General features: G+C 47.5%; 1 protein-coding gene across 1 annotated transcript in view; it reads right to left on the bottom strand.

Moving 5' to 3' along the window:
- The window catches only part of Wdr62 (WD repeat domain 62), a 40,508-nt gene extending 17,106 nt beyond the window's left edge, over window positions 1-23,402 (bottom strand). Inside the window, exons 1-12 of the mRNA XM_048438618.3 lie at window positions 23,151-23,402; window positions 18,392-18,483; window positions 17,036-17,098; window positions 15,076-15,133; window positions 14,682-14,852; window positions 14,466-14,603; window positions 13,933-14,115; window positions 10,222-10,382; window positions 7,557-7,746; window positions 5,057-5,194; window positions 3,122-3,300; window positions 509-600 (exon numbers count right to left, since the gene is read on the bottom strand). Of these exons, the coding sequence (XP_048294575.2) occupies window positions 509-600; window positions 3,122-3,300; window positions 5,057-5,194; window positions 7,557-7,746; window positions 10,222-10,382; window positions 13,933-14,115; window positions 14,466-14,603; window positions 14,682-14,852; window positions 15,076-15,133; window positions 17,036-17,098; window positions 18,392-18,483; window positions 23,151-23,327 (1,642 nt within the window). The 5' untranslated portion in view covers window positions 23,328-23,402. The remainder of the gene's footprint in view (window positions 1-508; window positions 601-3,121; window positions 3,301-5,056; window positions 5,195-7,556; window positions 7,747-10,221; window positions 10,383-13,932; window positions 14,116-14,465; window positions 14,604-14,681; window positions 14,853-15,075; window positions 15,134-17,035; window positions 17,099-18,391; window positions 18,484-23,150) is intronic.
- Window positions 23,403-25,232: the final 1,830 nt, after the last annotated feature.

Raw genomic sequence — 25,232 nt, 5'->3', positions numbered from 1 at the left:
AAATGGAGATGCTCTTAGGGTACTGGAGGGTCAGAGGACATCATGCCTGAACTCTCACATCACCCAGCAAAAAAGCAAAATGTGAATGTTCTTATTCTATCCCACATGTGACATACATACATATACAGAGCAATGGAAAGAGGAAAGCAGAGCATGTCATGTATGTAGTCAAAGGGTTAGACTGGATTTAAAAGAAAATATGGATCTAGAAAGATTGCAAGTACTTGCTATCACATTCTTGCAATTTTTCTGTAGACATTTAACTTTTTAAAAGGCACGCCCATCAGCCTGTCCATCCAGCAGATGAGCTTTTATTCACAGCCTCACTCACACACCTGCAGCTTGGGTCTTGATGAGGTGCTGGGACCAGCATGAGCCTGCAGCTATCTTGCTTTGTGGAATCCATACAACCTGGCCCAGTCTAACCACAGGGTCCTTACTGAAGACTCCCATCAGTTGCTGCTTTCTATAGCTCTGCCCACCTGACCTCAGCCTGCTGTAGGCTCACCTGTCTCAGGCTTGGAGTACTCCAGGCACAGCACCTCAGCATCATGGGCCTCCACCTTGATCAGCTCATCCATGAAGTGCAGCTCGTGGATCCTGGGAAACACACACTGCCAACTGTACCCTGCCCATAGCCCCAAGCCTGGCTCCAAGCCAGCACTGAAGTCTTATTGTGTCAAGTAGTCTGAGATGTCCAACCACAGCTTCCAATCCAGACATGGCTATGGTAAAGGAAGCAGTGCAGAAACAAGGAGACCACAGGTATGAACCTCCTGTAGTTCATAAGCCAAAACATAACCCCAGAGACTGAAGACAGTACTCTGTAGTAAAAGGCAGTTTTGCAGAGCTAAATATCACAGGCAGTCTCTGATGGAAAGGGTAAAGGATCAGAGATCATATTCATGGATTTACCTCTCTTTTGTTTTCTTTCTTTTTTAAAAAAAAGATTATTTTTTTTCTTTTTTTAAAGATTTATTTATTTATTATGTATATAGTATTCTCAGTATTCTGTCTGTGTGTATGCCTGCAGGCCAGAAGAGGGCACCAGATCTCATTACAGATGGTTGTGAGCCACCATGTGGTTGCTGGAAATTGAACTCAGGATCTTTGGAAGAGCAGACAGTGCTCTTAACCACTGAGCCATCTCTCCAGCCCTAAAAAAAAATTATTTATCCTTTCTCTTTTTTTTCGCAGGGGGAGGGGGCATCCTCAGTATTTATCCCTAGCTGGTCTGGTACTGGCTATGTAGACCAGGCTGCTCTCAGGCTCACAGAGACCTACCTGTCCCTGACTCCAAGTGATGTGATTAAAGGCATGTGCCTATTTTTTAAAAAATGTTTTCACTGTGTGTGTGTGTGTGTGCGCGCACATTCCTACAGAGGCCAGAAGAAAGCATTAAATCCTCTAGAGTTACAGTTAAAGCCCTGTAGTTCTTAGTGGTCTGACATTGCTACTGGGGACCAAACCCTGGTCCTCTGTGAGAGCAGTAAACACCTTACCTACTGGGCATCTCTTCAGCTCTGTTTTCTTTTGATAGAGTAAACACCATCATGCTTCATTCATTATTCTTTTTTTTTTCCTTTTCTTTTTAAAGACAGGGTTTCTCTCTCTATAGCCCTGGCTATCTCAAACTCACTCTGTAGAGCAGGCCGGTCTTAAACTCAGAGATCTTCTTGCCTCTGTCTCCTCAGTGGTGGGATTAAAGGCGTGCGCCACCACATTGTTCATGCCCCATTCATAAACACTCTAAAATGTAGACTTTCCTTATTTCTGTCACCACAACAGTAGTCTATTGTGTGAGTTTTAGCCCAGCCTTTTCTGGTTTTACTCACCTCAATTAACCCAAATATATAAAAGATAGATAAAACAGGGTTTATATACAACAGGCTCTGCAAGGGGATTAAATCACTAGATAAATGCCAGGCGATGGTGGTGCATGCCTTTAATCCCAGCACTCGGGAGGCAGAGACAGGTGAATCTCTGAGTTTGAGGCCAGCCTGGTCTGCAAAGAGAGTTCCAGGACACATAGGACTGTTTCACAGAGAAACCCTGTCTCAAAAAAAAAAAGGGAAGAAAACCGAGCTGGAGGATGAGTCAGTGGGTGAAGCATCAGCTGTGTAAGTGTGAAGATCTAAGTTTGGTGCAGAGTGCCTCTAACCCCAGTGCCTGTGGCCCTAACAAGGATCTCTGCAGCTTGCTAGCCAGCCAGTCTAGCCAAGCTGGTGAGCTTCTACATCAGTGAGAGACTGTCTCAGAAAATAAGTGTAATGGGGTGACTAAAGCAGACATCTAGTCTTGACCTCTAGCCTCCATACAAGAATGCACACCCACACACACATATATACTATAGGCACACACACACACAGACAAACAAACAAACAAACAAATGAAAATAAAAACAAATCTGGACATGATGGTACACACCTGTGACCCCAGAACTTAGGAGGTGGAAATGAGAATTGCTATGTAAGAAGTGTCTGAAAATCACACCAGAGCTGAAGAGACGGCTCAGCAGTTAGTACTGGCTGCTCTCCAGAGGACCTGAGTTTGGTTCCTAACACCCATGTTGGATGGCTCACAACTATTTGTAACTTCAGCTCCAGGGGATCTGACATCCTTTTAGTCTCTTCTGAGGGGACACACATATACAACACACACACACACACAAAAACAAAACCAAAAAAAAAAAAAAAAACTAAAACCAAAACCAACAAAATAAAAATAATGAACAACTTTGTTGGGTGGATAGCCCACCTGGGCCTTCTATGCTCTACCTCACTGAACCCGCTCAGGGCACCCCATCTCCCTGCAGCTGGCTCCTCCCATTGGCATTTCAGCTTCAGTGCCCATGGCTGTGAGAGTGTTTCATAAATCTCCCTGGCCAAGGAGGAGGCCATTCCATGTGGCTGCTGAGGTCCTGGCAGTTACTATGACCTCAGGCCTTCAGGAAGCCCCTCCCAGCTGAAGTCTTGGGGTACTGCTAATAACTGGATTATTACTCATGGTCCCCTATTCCCAAAGAGCAGCTGAGGTGCCAAGACCAAGACTCCTCCCCAGTGCCCTGAGACCCCCAGCTGGGGCCAGGAGGTGAACACTAGCCACCACCAGGGCCACTTGCCTCAGATTTCCACTGCGGTCGCCTGAAGCCAAGTGCTGGCCATCAGGACTGACCTGCATGACTCGGACCCCAGCTTTCACATCCATGGGTGCCCCGTTCTCATTGCCCCGGTCTGGGAAGTGAGACATGTCCTGCAGGTGCTGAATGTCATTCTCCACATATACCACCTTCAGCAGGGTCTGTGGGAAGAGAGGCTAAGGTCAGCACTGCAAGAAGCTCAGCACCTCTGATTCAGTGCATCTCATGGCATGGACCTTACTGAGGAACAAACCAAGCTGGGAGAGGGAGTTTCCCCTCTCACAACAGGAACTGCGTTTCCCTATCTTCTTGCAACGAGACGAGACTCTGGGCACTGAGGAGAGCAAGTGAGAACACATTGGCTGCCTTTCCCTCAGCTGCTGCATGGACTTTGATATGACAGTTCATGAGAATAACAGCTATCTCTCACATGATAAATGAAAAGATGGAAGACCTCTGAGTCTCTAAGAGCTTCTGGAGCTGGATAAGCTACCTCCAAACTTCTTTTTAAAAAATGTATAGGAATGTTCTGTTTGCATGTGTTATGCCCAAGGAGTCCAGAATCAGTCACTAGATCTTCTGGAACTGGAGTTAACTGGTTATTAACTGCCACAGAGCGCTGGGAACAGAACCCAGGTCCTCTGCAAGGGCAACAAGTGCTCATAACTGCTGAGTCATCTATCTAGCCTTCAACACCCCTTTTCAAAAAATTGTATTTATTTCATGCACAGTTGTGTTTTGCCTGATCTGATGTCTGTGTAGAGACTTCAGATCCCCTGAAACTGGAGTTACAGGTAGTTATGAGCTGCTATGTGGGTGCAGGGTCGTCTGGAAGAGTAGGCAGTGCTCTTAACTGCTGAGTCATCTCTCCAGTCCCTCCCTTTAAAACACAAACCCTTTTTATGCATCAGAAAACCACACTTTTACAAGAGTTTTAAGACAGGGTTTCATGTAGCCCAGGCTGGCCTCAAACTCCTGATCCTCCTACCTCTACTTCCCAAACACTGGGATTACAGGCATGTGACACCACGCCTGGCAAGCTTTATTTTTCAATCATGCAGAAGACAGTGCTATTGACTGGTGAGGGAAAGTAACAGAGGAGCAGTTACCATGCTCCTCCTGCACTACAGGCCTGCATTACTGCTGCCATATTTACCTTTGGCGGTTTTCCCTGTCACCAAGTTTGGTGTTACCCTGGGGCCTTTGCACAGGTTATTCCCCACTTATGGAATCTGTCCCCTCCTTTGTTTACCCCATCCCTCCACACTGGGGCTGACGTGCTCCTTCCAGAGGAAGCTGCTGCCGCCAGCCAGGCTTTTGGGACAGTATGGGCAGGGTCACGTGCTAACAGCATCCTGTTGTTTTCTTTCATAGTGCTTCCTGCACTTGTGCTTGCACACAACTTGAAGTTACTGAATCCCTGTCTACCTCCCATAGACTTGGAGGTGCCACAGAGGCAGAAGGGGTTTTAGTATACAGTACAATAAATAGAGTGATTCAGCTCTCAGCTACCCAGAAAAGTTCCCTTGTTGGCCTAGCAGCACTGACTAAAATGTCTTCAGAAACTGTTTCTCCTGAGCCTCCAGCAGGCCTCTCCCTGGGCTTCTGTTAGCATACCAGCCGAGGTTCCCCGTGTGACAGCTACTTAGGTGAGGCATGCCACTGCCTGGCTCTGCCTACTGTACTCTCCTTGAGTTATGACTTGTGGACATGCACACACACAGAAGTTAGGTGGAAAAGAAAGGAGACAGCTCACGCCACCCACCACAGAAAGGGAGGGAAGAAAAGAGAGAAACAAAAAGGGACAAGAGTGCCCCATCTCAGTTCCTGGTTCCTGCCCCCAGGGAAACATAACATCTTGTTCCACAAGGAAGGCTTCACTGCTCCTAGAAACCGGATTACAATGGAACAACTCACATCGCTGAAGATGTTTTTCTGCCACTGAGCATCAGAGCTGCTACCCATATTCCAGAAGCGGATGGTGTTGTCTGAGGAACAAGTCAGAAAAGACCCGGATGGCAGACAAGCTCTCTGATCTTCAAACTCAGGATACACCTACAGTCCCGGAGAACAAGGCAACACAGAACAACGGATGATGAGGATGACGATGTACTGTTGCATGTTCGTGTGGGCTAAAACACGAAGCTAAAGCTTGAAATGGTGGTGGACTGTGCCTGTAATCCCAGCAGTTGGGAGTTGAGGCAGGAGGATCAGAAGTTCATTTCAGACTTAGCTATATACTGGGTTCAAAACTAGCCTGGGCTACATGAGACTTGGTCAGGCATAATGGCACACACCTCTAATCCCAGCACTTGGGAGGTAGAGGCAGGCAAATCTGAGTTTAGGAACAGCCTGGTCTACAGAGTGAAGTGCAGAACAGCCAGGGCTACACAGAGAAACCCTGTCTTGAGGGGATACCAAGAAAAGAGAAAAAACATTTTGAGGACTACTTAACAAGACCTTGCCTCAAAAGAACAAGCCAGGTGCAATGGTGAAAGGCAGCACTTGGGAGGCAGAAGCAGATGTCTCTCCCTGAGTTCAAGACCAGCTAATGCTACACAGTGGACCCTGTCCAAAAAAGTGTGTGCTTCCTAGACAGAAACAAAAAGTAGAAAGAAAACAAAAAATGTGACCATTTTCAGAATTGAATAATTGCTGCTCTTCAACTCTGGTATATATGATATGGAAAAAACTAATAGGACATTCTCATTCTATAACTTCCTGTGCCTCTGACAACTAGGAGCCACCTTAGCGCACTGAATGAGTTAGCAATTAGCAGGAAGGGGATACACTCAGTGGTAGGGTACTTGAGTGGTATGGATAAAGCTCTGGGTTCAGCCCTCAGTGTAGCAAAAATGAAAGCAAAATCTAAACAACAACAACAACAACAACAACAACAACAGAAATACCCATGTCAATTCCCACTGAAAAAAAATGAACAAGGGTTTCAAAAAAATGGCTGGGTCCAGGTCTGGGACAATAAACGGACAAGTTGAAGCTGAAGCATCTTGGCACCACCAGCAAGGTGCTACCAAAGACTGCCAGGGTTGCTTCCAACCCCAGAAGCCAATGTAAAGAAACTTCTATTGGCCTGGAATGAACAAGTTGAACTGCAACAATGTTAATGGTGGTGGACAAAAGCATATCTGACATAGTAAAACATATGAGTTTATATAATGCTATGAACCAAAACTACCAGGTATGTTCAGTAGGCAGAAAACCAATTGGTTGTCTAGGAAAAGGGCAAGCAGAGGGAAAGATCAAGCATCATCTAGCCATTACTGCTTGAAGTCTACCAACTGACCATATGGTACAGAAAGAGAAGGGATTCATTAATGTGAGTGGGCCAACTAATAAGGAGAACTGACAGTATGATAATATCCCACAGTGAACCCCTCACACACAAATGGATTTGGGGGCTGGAGAGATGGTTCAGAGGCTAAGAGCACTGGCTGTTTTTCCAGAGGTCTTGAGTTCAATTCCTAGCAACCACATGGTGGCTCACAACCATCTATAATGAGAGTTGGTGTGGTCTTCTGGCCTGCAGGCATACATGTAGGTAGAATACTATATGAATAATAAATCTTAAAAAAAAAGAGTCAGGTGGTGGTGGCACATACCTTTAATCTCAGCACTCAGGAGGCAGAGGCAGGCAGATCTCGGTGAGTTTGAGGCCAGCTAGGTCTACAGAGCAAGTTCTAAGACAGGTTTCAAAGCTACACAGAGGACCCCTGTCTCAAAAAAATAAAACAAACAAAAAACCCTTTATTTTTATCTCATGCTTATGAGTGCTTTCTCTGCATGTATGTACGCCATGTGCATGCAATAGCCACAGAAGTCGGGAGAGGGCAATGATCTGGAACTGGAGTTACAGGCCGTCATGAGCCTCCACCTCACACCCAGGTTCTCTTCAAGAGTAGCAAGTACTCTTAACCACTGAGCCATCTGCTCAGTCTCTGAACAGAGCTTTTGAACATTCTTTCCTTCCTTTTGTTCTCTTATCACAGGGTCTCACTTTCCATACAGCCTTGGCTGGTCTGGAACTTGCTGTGTACACCAGGCTGGCCTTGAACTCACTGAGATCTGGCAGCCTCAGCCTTCAGAACACCGGGATTAAAAGTATGTTTGCATCATCAACCCTGTCCAGTTTTTTCTTTTCTTTCTTTCAGACAGGTTCTCATGTACCCCAGGTTGGCCGTAAATATTCTGTGCAGCCAAGGATGACCTTGAACTCCTAATCTGCCTGCCTCTACATCTCAAGTGCTGGGATTACAGGTATGTACCAAACCCAACTCAATTTGTGTCTTTTTACATACACAATGGTCAAATGAGTTCTCTAAGCTCTATGGGGGATACATGAGCTGAGCCCCAGTGGAGACACAGCTGGACAAAGGGAAGAAGGGAAAAAGGGTCTCACCTCCACATTCCAGACGAAGGAACTATGGAAGAGCTCTGACCACATTTTGCTGACTTCATTGATGTCCTTGACATCCCAAATATAGATGCTGTGGTCCTTATAGACACATGAGAGCCACTCGTGGACAGGGTCAAAGGTCAGTGCCACTGTATCTGGGTAGACTGCTTCTGCTTTTCTGTGGAAGAGGAAGCTACCAAAGCCATATGGGTCAGTCACCATCAATTCCAGAGAGCCATTCCTGTGTCTCTGGGTCTGGCCATGAGAGCACATTCTTTTTCATGATTGTGACTGCATTTATTACTTATTGCTAGATCAGAAAAGAATATAAGGCTGCGAGAAGTTATAGAAGCATGCAGCTCCATGAAGATCATGAAACAGTGGTGGTGCCCAATATAGTTTAGTTAAAACTGGCTTGCCCTGTAGGTGGTGCAAGGACCACACATACTTGATGGTCATCAGTGGTGAGATGATCAACAGATCTTTCATCTGGAATTTACATACCAATAAGCACACTGAAAATAAATCCAAAGTCAAGTATAGTGGCGAACACTATATAATCCTATATATAACACTATATAATCCTAGCACTGGGAGGTGGAGGATTTTGGATCTCTGAGTTTGAGGCTAACCTGGTCTACAGTGCAAGTTCAAAAATAGCCAGGGCTACACAGAGAAGCTCTGGGGTGGGTGCAGAAAAAATAAATTCAAGGGAAAATTGGCTACTCCTCTGTAGCCAGGAAGTAGAAGCCATCACTGTCCCAAGTCTCTATAGACACAGGTTTACAAAATGAAATCTAAAAAGGGAAGAGCCCTGTGAAAGCAATCCGAGGTGCTCTTTTTTAAAATTCTGGGAGGGGGTTGTTGTTGTTTATGTGCAGGGATGTTTTGGCTTAATGCATGTCTGTATTATGTTTGTGCTTGGTATCCCTAGAGGTCAGAAGAGGGTACCAGACCCTATGCAAGTTAGACTATTATGAGTCTCCATGTGGGTGCTGGGAATAGAACCAGGTCTTCTGGAAGAGCAGCCAGTGCTCTTAATCACTGAGTCATCTCACCAGTTCCTTGCTGTTGTTTTGTTTCTGTTTTTTTAAATTTATTTATTTATTATGTATACAGAATTCTGTCTGCATGCCAGAAGAAGAGCAGTCAGTGCTCTTAACCTCTGAACCATCTCTCCAGCCCCTTGTTTCTGTTTTGAGATAGGATCTTACTACATAGCTGGTCTGGAACTTGCAGTGTAGACCAGGATGGCCTTGAACTTACAAAGATCTGCTATAAGTGTGTGTCACACTGACCAGTTGAGTTACTGACCGATAATCATGTCTATTCCTATTCCATTCAACTCAAGATTCTGTCCATTTCTGTACACAGGGAAAATAAACACATACCTCAGGCCTCCTCTCTTCTCTCTGGCCTCATTAATAACTGATCCAAAACTGCTGTGCAAGGGGCAGAGCTGCGGTCCCTAGGCCTTGAGTTTCCTATGAAGACTGTAGCTTACTAAGTACTTGCTGTGGGCTAATTCTTCACTACTACCAGGAAAAGCAATTTTATTTTTCAGATGAGGAAGCAAACTCAGAGGGGCACACTGACTGCCTGAGATCACACGGCACACTACAGGAGGTAGAGGAGCTAGGCAGTCTGGCTAGTGCAATATGCCATGATCTGTAGCTTGTTCAACTTTCTCTTTCCTTTACACACTCAGTCACCCCATCCAGCTTCCTCTTGGAGAGTTGCTGGCCTAGGATTTAACAATCTACAAAGAGGGAGCCCGCCATGGTTAGACACCCGTGCCGTGTTCCACAAGTGACTTACAACAAAGGAAACAGGCACAGTTTGGCCCTTCCCTCCACTCTGGATACGGCAAATGATTCTGCATTCAAGGGCTTATCATGCAACCCTCTATGGCCACCCCACAAACCTCAGAAGAGACATGGCCTCAGCCAGCTGGTCTCTGTCAGCGTTTCAGCCACCCAGTCTCACAGCCCTTTGCTAGTCCGGCAGCACCCAGTGTGCTGTCCTTTTATGGTATTTAACTTGCTATCAACACAGCCGGCCTCTCCTACAGGACACTGGGTGGTCACGGCCACCAGCAAGCTTCTGAGTCACTGCTCTCTTTCAGCACTGTCTCATCTGCACCTTCACGGAGCTCCCTCCCTGTACTGAGGTTTCTTGGCACAGAAGTTTGGTTGGCAGAGATTCTTTTTTGTTTGTTTTTCTTTTTCGAGACAGGCTTTCTCTGTGTAGTCCTGGCTGTCCTGGAACTCACTCTGAAGATCAGGCCGGCCTCAACTCAGAGATCCACCTGCCTCTGCCCCCTGAGTGCTGAAGGTGTGTGGCACAACACCAAGATGCCAGCAGAGATTTTGCTGGCTCGGATTCCTGCTTTCTGCCTTGGGCTGCCACCGAGTAGCTGCTTAGTAAATGTTACAACACAGGGGAGCACATTCTGCTGTCCTCACGCCTGCTCTGAGCATGCCTTTCCTGACGCAGGAGTGCCCCTTACCCGGAAGCTTGTCTCTGGAGCAGGACTTTTATGCTTCACTCGCTGCAATAATGCTCGGTGCTAAGAGCAATCGTTAGGATTTACAGTATGGACACTCAAGCAGATGGACGCCAGTGAACAGACTCTGAACACCCTTCCCCTCCCAGGGCAGGGCAGTACCTGGAGTCCAGGCCCTGTGCTACGTCGACTCCCAGGTAATGTGGCTTGGGCAGGTTGGCGAGGTACTGCAGGCTGTGGGCCTGGAAGATGCGGACTATCCCATCTGTGCATCCACAGAAGATCAGCTCCTCACTGACACACAGGCAGGAAGACAAGGAGACCTGCGGGCACATACTCAAGTGGACTTGGTGTTTTATATTATTTTGAAATCAGAATATAGGATAGTTACCACTGAAGATGCGCCAACATGCAGGCATATGACTCGAGGCAGAGTTGTCACCGCTATTCACAGGGGACTTAACAGTAGGTAAAAAAATCAGTGGGGATGGAGAGATGACTCAGCAGTGAAGAACACTTGTTCTTGCAGAGGACCCACACAGTGCCTCACAACTATCCATAACTCCAGTTTCAGGGGATCCAATGCCCTCGTCTGACTTCCACAGGCACCAAGCCACAGTGGTGCAAAGACAGACATGCAGGCAGAACACTCATACACATAAAAATAATAAATCTGAAAAGAGTACATTTGCAGAAGTGACTTTGACAAAAGGGATCATAAGCACCAGATTCTCGACAGATTTCAGTTTTCTATGAGACTTAATTTATGAGTCATTTAGTGCTCTGTCAAAGCTCTCTCTCAGCCAGGCAATGGTGCACTCTTTTAATCCCAGCACTTGGGAGGCAGAGGCAAGCGGATCTGTGAGTTCAAGGCCAGCCTGGTCTACAAAGCAGGTTCTAGGACAGGCTACAAAGCTAAAAAGAAACCCTGTCTCAATAAAACAAAAAACAAACAACAACAACAACAACAACAACAAAAACCCTCCCTGTATTGTTTTGTTCTTTGAGAAAGGATCTCACTATGAGGCCTGAACTATATTAGAATTTTTGGCAATCTTCTGGTTTCAGTTTTCCAAGTGCTAGGACCAAGTGCAACAGCACACTTTACCAAACAAAAGAGTTTCCTTGCACACAATGATGGTGTGTATATAACTGTAATCCAGCACTAGAGAAATTGAAGTTAAAAGATAAATTTGAGGCCGGCCTGGGCTCTATAATGAGTTCTTGTCTAAATAAAAAAAACTAGCTTTTAGCTTGCTTTAAAGTTGCCTAAGTTCTAAAAAGATTAAAAGGAAAATTGAAAAACAAAAGATGTTTAGGGCTGAAGTGAAGGCTCATCAGTTCCAAGTGTTTATTGCTCTGGAAGAGGGCTCGGAGCTTCCCAGTGCTTGCATCAGGCAGCTCACATTCCCTGGAACTCCAGGGCCAGTGCATCCTACAACATCTCCTGACTTCCATGAGCACCTGCACTCACGTGTGTAAACACACACACACACACACACACACACACACACACACACACACAGACATCCCACATTCACATTCAGCATTATAACACTGTAACAAAAACAAAGTGCATATTTTATTTTCAACGGTGTTTAGGAGCTTGGTGGTTGAGCACCTACTGCTCTTTTAGAGACCGTTGGAACACATTGCAAGATTGGAGCTGTGTGAGATTTCTGAGCACTTGTGAGGACACTCCAAGAAACCAAGACAAGAGTCTTGTCATTTTTTTCTTCAAAAACATGGATTTGAGTAGGGCTGTGGTGGTGCACACCTTTAATTCTAGCACTTGGAAGGAGGCAGAGGCAGGTGGATCTCTGTGAGTTCGAGGCCAGCCTGGTCTACAGAGTGAGTTCCAGGACAGCCAAGACTACAGAGAGAAATCCTGTCTCAAAAAATCAAAAACCAAAACCAACTAACCAAACAAAAACACAGAATTGTTCTTGGACTATGCTTTTATGCCCCTCCCAGGTGTAGCGGACAGGAGTGAGTTTACTTCAGATCATTCATTACAACTGGCTATTGTTATTAGTTTATACGCCTCTGGAAAAACATGTTTCTGTCACTTGAGGCTTGCCCTTATGCTCAGGTGACCTTGCTTAGCCCTCAGAGTATACACTGTCTGATGCTTTGGATAAAGTTGCCTATTGCATGCGACAGTCTGCCTCATTCATCAGCTCCATTCTCCCAGGTCTCACTGCCTCCAGAGTGGTGACAGAGGTCTAGAGTCTGGGTTCCAGCACCCATACTTGTCAGTTCACAGCTGTCTGTAACCCGAGTTCCAGGGAACCTGACGTCCTTTTCTGGCTTCTGTGGGCACCTGCACTCATTTACACAAACACACTACACACAAGTAAAAATAAAATAACCTTTTTCTTTTTCCTCTTTGTCTTAAAAAAATGATGCTTAAGTTCCTAGGAAATAGATAAAATTTGGAAGTCTTCCAAATGCTGTAAGTCCTGAAGGCAAGTTCTGGGCAGTCACAAAAAGGAGCAAAAAGCATATCTCTCTCACCCACTGCCAATGGGTAACTGAGCTTGGCAGGTGGACTCAAACTCAGGTTCTGAGAGAAAAAAAAAAACAACTCTGTAACTCTTATTACATTTTATTACATTATGTATATTGTGTTCGGGCTGCATATATGCCTGCAGGCCAGAAGAGGGCACCAGATCTCACTACAGATGGTTGTGAGCCACCATATGGTTGCTAGGAATTAAACTCAGAACTTTTGCAAGAGCAGCCAGTGTTCTTAAGCTCTGAGCCATCTTTCCAGCCCCAGTTTTCTTCTTTGACAGAAAAAATAGTAGGCTCAAGAAACTTTAAGAAAAAAAAATCTGGCCGAGTGGTGGTGGCACATACCTTTAATCCCAGCCCTACGGAGGCAGAGGCGGGCCGATCTCTGTGAGTCCGAGGCCAGCCTGGTCTACAAGAGCTAGTTCCAGGACAGGCTCTAAAACTCCAGCGAAACCCTGTTTCGGAGAAAACAAAAAAGAAAAAGAAAAAAAAAAACACCAAAATCTGCAAATTATCTCACGTGACTACCTTGTCAACTTTGAAGATGGTATGGTTTCTCTGTGTAGCCTGGCTGTCCTGGAACTCACTCTGTAGACCAAGCTGGTCTTGAACTCAGAGATCCATTTGCTTCTGCCTCCCAAGTGCTGGGATTAAAGGCTTGCACCATTACTGCCTGGCTCCATTTAGAAGTTTCACTGTTTCATTTGTGCAGGGAGAAGGGACTCTGGTGCCACAGTCACTGACAGCGAGAGGACGATCTGTGGCGTCAGCTCTTCCCTTCCAATGAGACCTCAGGATGCCAGGCTCAGAGACAGGGACTTTCCTTGCTCAGCTATCTCACTGGCCTAGTATTTGCTTTAACGGATGAGGAGATGAGGAAACGCAGAAAGGGAGACTCTCACATGGAACCTGTGTTTTTTTTTTGGGGGGGGGGTCGGTTTTTTTTCTTTTGAGACTGAGTTTCTCTATGTAGCCCTGGCTGTCCTGAAACTCACTCAGTAGACCAGGCTTGCCTGAACCAACAGAGATCCACCTGCCTCCTGAGTGCTGGGATTAAAGATCCCAGCTTCACCACCACCTGGCTGGCTCACACAGAACCTGGGCAGTCAGACACTAACAATGCCAGGCACGGGGGTGTGCACCTGCAATTCCAGCACGCAGGAGGCTAAGCAGGGGATCATGAGCCTGAGGACAGACTCAACCTCACAATGAAGGGGAGACCCTGTCTGTGACAAAACACAAACGCCTCAACCCCTCCCAAAGCACCAGCAGGTCAGTGCACAGTAGAGTACCCCTGGAAACACTAAGGAAAAAGCAGCTCCCCGGCTGACTGCTGGCGGAGAGGGAGCAGGGTACCTTCAGGTTGATCCACTTCTCCAGCATCCTCTTCTCATTGAACTGGCAGAGGAGGCCGGAGTAGGACACACAAAAGGTATTGCCCGCCATCCGGCCTCGGCCGCAGGCCACACCACAGAAGATGTTGTTGTGCAGCTCGCCCAGGATGCCTGAGCGCCCCACCAGGGGCACTGTGCCCGTCACCTGGAAGCACAGAAGGACATGTTAGTGACTACCTCCTTGCCTAGTGCTCAGCCGTGCTCACTGGGCCCCTTCCTGACACAGTTAAACAGGAGGACTTTTAAGAAGTCCTCCATGTGGAGAAGGGAAAAAAAGCAGAGCCCGCACTGGGGCAGCGAGCCAAGAGGCAGTGGTCCTCTAGTGAGCTCTGGCCTGGGCCAGAGTCCAGCAGCGCTTACCAGTGAGCACCTGGACGCCTGAGCAGTTTGATGACCTGTGTGACAAGTCCTCCAAGTCCTAGGTGGTCACAGGAGCCTACGCTGCTGCTGCAAGTGACTCTCCAAGACCTGGCTGGAGTGGGGACACAAGCTCACCTTTGCCTCAGTGGAGACTTCCAAGAACCAAAACCTCACGTGCCGATTCCCAACGGTGACAAAATAGCTGCTGTCCTCGGAGAAGGAAAGGGCGATGACTCTACATGACACCTTGTTGGAAGCCACCACAATGTCTTTCTGAAAGAGTGGGTGCAGGCTTAGGATGCTGGCGACTCCCTGCTGGCCCATATGCCCACAGGACCTCTGGGTTCTCACCTTCCAGTCCCAAACGTTGAGGACCATGTCATGCTGGTAGCCCATGGACACGATGTGCTTCATATTGGGTGAGAAAGCCACGCAGGCCACACCATACTTGTGGCCCAGCATCTCCGCCACCTGAGTTTTTTCCTCCACATCCCAGATGCGCACGGCTGGCCTGTGCCCGTTCTGGGGTGGGGTGGCAGGGTAAGGTCATTTTTACTGCTAAACGGTGTGCCAGACAAGGTTTGAGGGACTGTTTAGGCTGAAGTTGACATTGCCACGACTTGATCACCTCCCCTATCAGCCACAGGCCTTTTCTGAAACTAGGAGTCAATTGGGGATCCCCAGGCCTGCTGGCAGCAGAAGGAATGGCTCCAAGACCTGTCCCAGATGCTCAGGTTAGACTCACCTCTCCTGTCACTATGTACTTCCCATCTGGGGAGAAGGCCAGAGCACTCAAGGACTTCCTGGGGACAAGAAAAGAGCTGTCACTGGTTCCACCAAGGGTGACTGTGCTCTCAGCATTCTGCCCACTCTTGATCCCCAAGTCTAGGGTGAGGCTTGAAGGAATGAGTGCCAGTAGCTCCTACATACCCAGTATAGCCTGTGAGCCCAGCGTGGCACTTGGGGAAACGGAACAGAAGCAAAGGGCTTTTCCTCCCTCAACACCAAACACTGCAGACCCAGGATGGAGATTCCGCTTTCTTCCCCAGTGAGCTTCCCAAGACCCTCCCACCTGTAACAGCCCTCAAACTCAGACACAGGAGCTGGTACAGCCTTGGCCTAACTAGAGAAGTGGTGTCCACGGGAGGACACTGGCACACATGCAGATGTGTTTATTGAGTGCTCTAGAAACTCCAGCACCAACATGCTTCTGGTAATGTGTGCACACGTGCATGTGGAGGCCAGAGGTCGGCTTTCAGCGCTGTGGCTCCTCAGGCACTACCTACCTCTTTTTCTTGAGACATGATTTCTTGATGGTGCCTAGGCTCACCAGTTAAGCTAGGCTAGCTGGCCGGTGAGTCCACAGGGATCCCCATTTCTACATTTCCCAACACTGGGAATATAAGTACATGTCACCACACCTAACTTTTGTGTGTGTGTGTGGGAGGGGTTGATACAGGGTTTTTCTGAGTATCCCTAGCTGTTCTGGAACTTGTTCTGTAGACCAAGCTGGTCTCAAACTCAGAGATCTGCTTGCCTCTGCCTCATCAGTGCCTCGCCTAACTTTTTATTTTTAATATCTATTTATTATGTATACAATATTCTGTCTGCATGTATGCCCACACACCAGAAGAGGGCACCAGATCTCATTACAGATGGTTGTGAGCCATCATGTGGGTGCTGGGAACTGAGCTCAGGACCTCTGGAAGAGCAGTCAGTGCTCTTAACCTCTGAGCCATCTCTCAAGCCCCTTCACCTAACTTTTTATGTGGATCCTGGGGACTGGATTGGGTCCTCACGCTTGCACAGCTAGCACTGTATAGACTGAACTGTCTCCAGCTCCTGTCCCTTTTACTCTTAACTAGCCTGAACGTGGACTGAAGGGCAAACTAGCTGCCATGCCTTTAGAAGTAAGGCCATGCCCAGACTCTACAGCTCTAGCTCCTCCTCTGTCTCAATCCTGACTTTAGGTACCTTGTTTTTGTTTTCTTAGACACGATCTCATGATGTAGCCTACGCTCTACTTCACAATCCTCTTGCCTCAGCACCCTAAGTTGTGAGATTATAAGCTCATGTGCCACCCACCTGGCTTCTATGTGACTCTGCCACCTCCACAGATGATTTACCATCCTCCCTGGCCTGTGTATGCCATCCAGTGGCATCTCTTGGCACTCAGTATGACATGCAGTTCCTTCTCCAAGATGCAAAGTGGTGATACAGTTTCTGCTTCAGCTTTCTCTTCCCTCTCTTGTTCCGGTGCCCAGCACTTGGGCCCATGGCTATTCTGCTGGCCACCTGACTCTTCACCTTTGTAGCACCTCTTGTTAATTCTCCTACATATGGGTATCATCACTTCCTTTAGGTCTCAAACTCAGGGAGGCTGCTGAGATAGCTTTCCCCATTCTCTTCCCAATGCCCCACCCCTGCAAGCATTTCCTCTGTGACACTGATGGCAGTCAGCTGGTAGTCTGTTGGTGGGTTGACATCTGTCTCCTGCACTGTCAACTCTAGAGGGCAGAAGCAGAAGCTGTCCCTGTTCACAGCTAGGTTGCCAATACCCGGATAGTACTTAGCACAAAGCAGTCCCTGGGACCACTGCTGAGTAACTGAGTCACCACCCACGAGTAACTCCGGGCTCTGTGGGGAAAGGGATGAGGACAGGAGCCTGGTCCTCCAACCGCACCCCAAGCCCATGCCCAGCCTACCTGGTCGTGTTGAAGATATGCTGCTGCTTATTCTCTTTGGGGTTCAAGATCACCACCACACAGCTGGGGAAAAGAGGAGAGCATGTCTGAACTGGGGGGCTGGGAGAAGCACCGGGCCCAGGCATGATTCTCTCCCCAAAGAAAAACTCATTTGTCAATATGACTCCCTCTGATTTTGTTTGTTTTTCTCATTATATAGCCTAGGCTGGCTTTGAGCTCCTCCTGCCTCAGGCTCCTGTGCCAAGGAGCTTTTGTTTTTGGTGGTACTGGGGATGGAACCCAGGGTCTTAAATACGCTAAGTAGCCTTCTACCCTGAGATACCTCTCCAGCTTTTATAAGCTCCCTCCCTCCAGACAGAAGATTCTCTTTCTGGTTCCCCCTTTCTCCAGATAGTAACACTGAGAAATCTTGGGCACTTGTTATTAATATATGTATGTATATGTATAGGTTGAGACAGGGTTTCTCAGTTTTGGAACCTGTCCTGGAACTTGCTGTGTAGAATAGGCTGGCCTCAAACTCACAGCAATCTACCTGCCTCTGCCTCCCAAAAACTGGGATTAAAGGTGTTCGCCACCACTACCCAGCTATTACTAATATATTCTTAAATAGAACCAAATACTTTTTTTTTTTTGCAGGGACTATTCCAGGAGGCCCTAGGGTTACACAGGCCTTATGGCTATAACAGCCTTAAATCCTCACAGTTGCCTGCTGAGGCTAAGGGCTCTTTAGATCTGACAAAGAGGAATGAAGCCCAGAGGGGGAAAATCCTTTACACAAGCCACCCAGGTCAGAAATGGAGTGGGGATGTGAATATACCCCAGCTGGATTTAACAGCTCAGCCTGTCCTGTTCTGGACTGCTTCCCAAGGTCTCATTAATAGATACTGTTTGTTACTAACTCTACTGGGCCCTATCTTGCTGCAGGGTGGAGGAGAAGGTTCTTTCATTGCCTAAGCAAGGCCGGGCTAGACCAGAATCTCTGGACTAAACACAATCTCCTCCAGTTCTCTCAACTACCGGAATGAGGGCTACTAGCTAGGAACAAAGGTTCTAAGAAGGGTCTATGTAGACGAGCTGGATGTGAGTTTGGGTTTTAGTCACTTGAGTTTCCTATAACTGCTACCACCTCACATTTGCAGTCATGAGTAAAGGGCTTTCTGAGCACTGACTTGCCAGGTACTGCTCTGGACACAGATGGGCCTGTGGAGAGAACGGAGTCCTTGCCACAGCCCTCAGAGGGAGCAGCATTGTCTGTATCCTATAGACAGGAAGCCAAGGCCCAGAGAGATGTACCAATGACTTCAACTCCAAATTTCTCAACAGCAACCAGATGCTGAAGCCCACCAATGTGCTTACCCTGCCAGGTATGCTACATGGCCTGTGCCAGGGTCACAGGTTAGCCCACTGCTGTTCTGAGCTGTGATGCCAAGCACCTTCTCAAGCGTCACCTGCAAAGAGAAGGGCTGTCAGAAATACAAGTTCTAGCAGGCCCCACATGGCACAGCTGCCTCGGTCATGAGTCTCGGAGGCATTCCCCACACCCCTGAGTATCTGAAGCCACGCTGCTCACCAGCAACTAGCACTTGACTCTTGACACCATTCCCTTGCCTGCTGCAAGAGGAACAGGGGCTAGTGGGGAAGAAATGGGCCTGCAGGGAAGGAGGACCGCCCTGTGACAAAGTGACCTCTGACTGTAGGTCAAAGGGTGTTCGTGGATAAATGACTTATTGCCTGACAACCGGTAAGGAATAAGATCACAACCACCCTTGTTTACAGATAAGCCACAGATCCTGCAGCTTCAGATGGGCACAGGTAGAGGACAAACCAAGGTGCTCTGGTTCCAATGCCAGCACTTCAGGCCATACAGGGAAGAGACAGCACTAAGCAAAAAGCAGATAGTATTCCCTCATCAAATTCAGTCTAGCGTTTTCAATAGGTAGAGAAACAAGTCACACTAAAACAGATTTTTTTTTTTTGAGACAGGGTTTCTCTATAGCTTTGGAGCCAGTCCTAGAACTAGCACTTGTACACCAGGTTGGCCTCGAACTCACAGAGATCCGCCTGCCTCTGACTCCCGAGTGCTGGGATTAAAGGCATGCGCCACCACTGCCCGGCTAAAACAGATTTTTTTTTAAACAGGTTGAAGATAGAGCCCAATATCAGAATTTTTCCCTAGAATATATAAGGCCTTAGGTTTGAGGCCCAGCACTGAAAAAAAAAAAAAACCCAAACTTTTATTTTTTGAGACAGGGTCTATTTGTGGAGCCCTGGCTGACCAGGAAATCACTATGGGGACCAGGCTGGCCTGAAGCTCACAGAGATCTACTTGCCTCTGCCTCCTGAGTGCTGAGATATAAAGGAACGTGGTATCATGCCTAGGAAAAAAGAATTTCTTTAATTTCATACATGTGTCAGAATTTCATCAGGGTTGCTAAAATGATAAAAAGAAACGACAGACTAACAGAACTGTGGCACCTTCATATCTTAGATACACCCATTTCTAATGGCAAAGCCCAGCCACTGGCCTCTGAACTGACAAGCAAACACGGGGGTGTAAGGGCTGATGCTTCTGAGTTCTTATCACAGTCAGGCACTGTTCTCACACCTCTGGGCAGAGCTCCTGAACACATGACAACCAGAGCCCCAGGGCAGCTACCCGTGCAGCAGGAGTGACTGCCAGGATTTTGGCGCAGTCAGTCAAGCAACGGCACTCATGGGACTTACGCGCTCATTAGCTTTATGGGGCTTTAGTGTAACTGGACATCTTTAGAGTATTGCTTTTGCAAGCCAGATGATCTCTGTGATGTGCAGTCAAATGAGAAAAAAATAGATGATATCACCCCAAACACAATAACAACAGTATTGACTAACACTGACAGAGTACCTGCCGTGTGCCTGACCAGTGTTCTGAGGCTTAAGATACGCGAACCCACAGAATTTCACAGGGACCCTATGAGGAGGCTGCGTTAGGCGGCGCACATCTGGGATCCCGGTATTTGGAAAGCAGGAGGAGTATAAGTTTGAGGCCAGTCTGGGTTACATAATAAGATCCTGTATCAACAACAAAACAGAACAAATTAAAGAGTAAAAGCTAGTACGGTGTGAAAGATTCTACACCATTATTCTTGTTTTACAGCTGGGGTAACTGAGGCATGGCAAAGTTCCTAACTTGCTATAAGGAACAGAATATTTAAGCTCAGGCAGTCGAGTCCAGAGGTTGAGCAGACCACCTTAGGTACCCCTTTCTGTATTTGCTTCTGTCATTCTCCTACGCATAGTTTAAGAACACACAAGGTACTTTCGGGAGTGTGTAAGGGCCCCGAGGGAGAGTTAAAGTGGGTGTCTCTAGGCTGGGATTCCAGAACAAGAATATTCTCCGGACAAGAATATTCAGGCTGAGACTTGAAGAATGGGAAGAAGCCAGAGAGAGAGACTACAGCAAAACACCCAGGCAAAGAATCAACAAATGCAAAGTTCAGAAGGCAGAAAAGAACTAGCAACTTCAGAAAAACAGAAAGCAGGTTGGTATGGCTGAACCTCAGTGAAAGGGAGGACATAGAAAGTACAGGCAGCCGGTGATGGTGGTAGTAATGGTGCATGCTTTTAATTCCAGCACTCAGGAGGCAGAGGCAGGTGGATCTATGAGTTTGAGGCCAGCCTGGTCAACAGAGTGAGTTCCAGGACAGCCGGAGCTACACAGAAAAATTCTGACTTGAAAAACAAAACAAAACAAAAAAGAAGGTACAGCCACTATGGTGAGCAAGGGTCAGATGTGGTAGTGCACGCCTTTAATCCCAGTACTTGAGAGATAGAGGTAAGTGGATCTCTGTGCATTCGAGGCTGGCCTGGTCTATTTAGTGAGTTCCAGGATAATCAGAGCTACACAATAGAAAGACCTTGTGGGTAGGGGCCACTATAATGTGGCACTCTGGGGGGATTCTCTGAGATCGAAAGCCCACCAGAGAGGAAAAAGAGTCACCAGCAGCTGCCATGGATCTATCCTTTATCTGGACACTGTGTGTGCCAAGGAGACAGTCACCATTTCATCTCCCTTCAATCCCACTGTGTGGCTGTCATCAATATGTTATAAAAAAATTATGTGCCCAGCAATGACTAGAGAACCACTCTTAGTGTTGCTGGTGGTGTGGAAAGGAGGCTTGGCAGTGAAGAGGGCACTGTTGCTCTCCCAAAGGATCCACAGCCATCATAACTCCAGGTCCAGAGGATCCATCACCCTCTTCTGGCCTCCTGACGCACCAGGCACCCATAGGGTGCACATATATACATGTAGGCAGAACACCCACACACATAAGAATAAATAAACCCTAAAAAACAAACAAAAAAAAAACCAACAAAAGAAAAACAAAACTATTGCTCTGGGGCCAGAGAGGTGGCTCAGTGTCAGAACATGGCCCAAGAATGGAGTCATGTGAGGGGAATTCTGGGTGTTGGTGAAGAAACTCCAAGAAACCAAGACAGTAGTCTTGCAACCTCAGTTTCTTCAAAAACACAGGACTGTTCTTGGATTATGCTTTTGTGCCCCTCCCAGGTGTAGCAGACAGGAGTGAGTTTACTTCAAATTACTCATTACAACTGACTATTGTTATTTGTTTATATGCCTCTACAGAAAAACATGTTTCTGCCACAAGGGGCGTGCCCTTGTGATGGACACTTTACTCATGTGACTCCTCTTAGCCCTCGGAGTACAAACTGTCTATGCTCTGAATAAAGCTGGCTATTGCACGGGACTTTAGTCTGACTCATTTCTTGGCTCCATGCTCCCTGGTCCTACCGCCTCTAGAGCAGAAAACAGCTTAGCAGGGAAAGGTTCTTGGGACCAAAGCTGACAACTTGAGTTCAAATCCCCAAAACCCACTAGGAGAGTTTAATTTCAAAAGTTGATCTTATACACTTATACCTACACCAAGGTACAAAATCCATCTCCCCCAATAATTAATGTAATATAAAAAATATGTTGTGCCAGGTGATGGTGGTGCACACCTTTAATCCCAGCACTCAGGAGGCAGAGGCAGGCATATCTCTGTTGAGTTTGAGGCCAGCCTGGTCTACAGAGTGAGTTTCACCACAGCTAAGGCTGTTACGCAGAGAAACAGAGAAACCCTGTCTCGAAAAAACAAACAGCAACAAAATGTTCTGCAGGGGCTGGAGACATGGCTCCAAGGGTAAGAGCACTGGCTGCTCTTCCCGAGGATCCAGGTTCAATTCTCAGCATCTACATGGCACCTCCTAATTATCTGTAACTCCAGTCCCAGGGAACCTGGCACCCTCACCACAGACATATACATGCAGGCGAAACACCAGTGCACATAAAAAGAAATAAAAATCTTTATAAAAAAATGTCTTGCTAATAGCATTTCTTCTACCTAAAATCATTTCTTGGGTCTCAAAATTTGTGGAACTGTTTTGTACACCCTCTTCCCTGGGCAGCACCACTAAGATTTTACAAATCATTACTCCCATTCTCCATTTGCGAGTTGAAAATACGGAGTAAGAATCCCTTCTAGTGAAGGAAAGGAAGGTAGATCAGAAACGTTAAGCAAATAAGGGAAGCGAGTAGAGGTCTTAAAGACCCAGGGGACTGATGTCAACAAAACAGGGGCCAGAAGGCCAGGCCTTGGCAGGTCAAGAGCCAAGCCGCTCTCTTCCTCATACCCGGGGATGGCACTGTCTTGTTGCTGTTGTGGATAGCCAGAGCTATGTTATAGAGACATGGTGGCAAGGGCCACCCAGCCCTATTCCACAAAAAAAAAAAAAAAAAGTCAGCAACAAGAAAACATTGGGATGGAATGGATAAGTATCTTAGATTACTCAATGAGAAAGTGAGACTAGGGAAGATTTGTAAACGCAAAATATTTTCCCAAGAGTTGGAACTAAAACAACGCAATTTGCCAACTCTCTGGGTGGAGCCAGAAAGATGGGCGGCACCCAACGCCCAAGTCAGCAGGAAAGTGGGAGGAGCCTTTGCGAAGGGGGCGGGTCTTCCGGGCCAGGCGGGCCTGGCAGGCAGCCTGAGGGAATACGTAAAGAGTGATGGGAGGGCCCAAGGTGGCACCGAGAGCCCGGAGCTGGGTAATCGGAAGGAGCGGACTCTCACCCGGTTCTGCACAGTGTCCTCAGGAGCCGCCGCGAGTCGTGTCCGGCGCCGGAGGCAGAGCGGTGGGGCAGGAGGCGGGGAGGACTGGTTTCTCCGCGCCGGAACTCCCGCCATAACAGAGGGCAGCTTCTCTATCGTGTCACTCCGCGCGTAGCCTCCGGCCGCTAGGGCCGCCATAATCCTGGCAGAGACCAGCGTCCGTTACGCCCTCAACAGCCGCCTGTCGCCAGCACCCACTCGAAGAGCGAATGGCCGCGGGAAAGCCGGCGCCGCCGCCCATTGGACGCAGCCGGCAGCCCGTCTGGCCAATCTCGGGGCTGCTTGGCGGACTTGTTGGCCAATAGTAGCTAAGGGGCGGAGCTGAGGGTGGAGCCACGGCCGATCATGTGCACTGCTTGCGTGAGCCTCGTTGCTCATCTCCAGCTAGCGTTTCCTTCGCTCATGGAGACCTGGGGCTTTCACTTCTACGAGGCTAAGCCCACGGCTTGTCCTTTGCCACAGTCCAGGGCGACTACTCAAGCCGCAGCAGTCTCCCGGATGTAGGTCTAGGGCGGGGCCAGGGTGCCGTGGACTTGGCGCCCGCTCAGGAACACCACCGCCCTATTTTTGCCTATGCAAGTGGTGAGGGGCAGGCTTTGAGCGTTGATGGGGGCGTAGTCGTGGTAGCGCGAGCTACACCGTGTCCTCAGTTTCCCCGTCACGTGTTGCGACATCTTCCCCCTCCCACCCTTCCACTGCCCCTGGAATGACGTGAGACTGGCTGATTGCACGCGGGCGGGGTTCGGCCGAAATGGTACCGCTGACTGGGGTTGGACAGCTATTCCTAAGTACCGCAGGGCTCCAAACTGCTCCAACTCTGGGCGCAGACAACCTGCCTGCGAGCTTCACAAGTGAGCGCAAGCGCGGGGCGTAGCTCTGGGAGGGGTGGGGTTCATGGGCGGGGGAGGGGAGCAGCTGGCCAGACACTTGGTCCAGCTTGCTAGAGTCCTGGGACACGCTATTAGGAAGATGCAAGTATAGATAATGTAGTTCCTTCACTGCTACAATGGGAGAGAAAAGGTGATAGGACTGTGTGGACACATAATTAATTCTCCCTGCCCATCTACTGTTTTGTTTTGTTTTTTTTTTCCCTTTAACTCGTAATGTGGAGCGTCATATGTTTGAGGTATTCAGCATTGTTAGTCAGCTCTCCGAAACCAACGTATTTTATTTTTAAAGGTTTATTTATTTATTATGTAGTATACAGGGTTCTGCCTGCATGTATACCTGCAGGCCAGAAGAGGGCACCAGATTTCATTAAAGATGGTTGTGAGCCACAATGTGGTTGCTGGGAATTGAACTCAGGACCTTTGGAAGGTCAGCCAGTGCTCTTAACCGCTGAGCCATCTCTGCTACCCAAGCCATTTTTGTATCTTGTTTCCTCTTAGTCCTAGGTTTCTAGTGCCTGGTATGTAATAGTTATAATATATATAATAGATGATATATAATATATAATAGATGATATATATAATAGATGATATATATTATATATTATATATATATATATATATAATAGATGAAGACAATGACAACAAGCTGTGTGCAGCAGCCAGATAACTTCATAAAAACCAGGGTATTTTTGTTTTGCTTGTATGTTTTCAGAGAAGATCTTACAAAGCTCAGGCTGACCTTGAACTCATTAAAAATAATTAAAAATAACTTTAAACTCTTTTAAAAATATTTATTTATGGCCAGGTGGTGATGGTGCATGCCTTGAATCCCAGCACTTGGGAGGCAGAGGCAGGGGGATATCTGTGAGTTCAAGGCCTGCCTGGTCTACAAAGAGAGTTACAGGACAGCCAGGACAGCACAGAGAAACCTTCTCTCTCAAAAAAAATTATTATTATGATTGCATGGCAGGGGGTATGCATTGACTGATGTTGGCAGAGGCCAGAAGGAGGAACTGGGTGTCCTAAAGTTACAGTTATGTGTAGTTTTGAGCTGCCCCAGTGAGTTCTGGGAACTGAACTCTGGTCCTCTGCAAGAGTAGTACATGCTTTTAACCACTGAGCCATCTCTCCAGCCCAACTTTGAACTCCTAAT

This window comes from Myodes glareolus, chromosome 1 (genome assembly GCF_982192425.1).
Source record: "Myodes glareolus chromosome 1, mMyoGla1.1, whole genome shotgun sequence".
Lineage (NCBI taxonomy): Eukaryota > Metazoa > Chordata > Mammalia > Rodentia > Cricetidae > Myodes > Myodes glareolus.
This window is presented reverse-complemented; position numbering and strand designations above follow the sequence as displayed.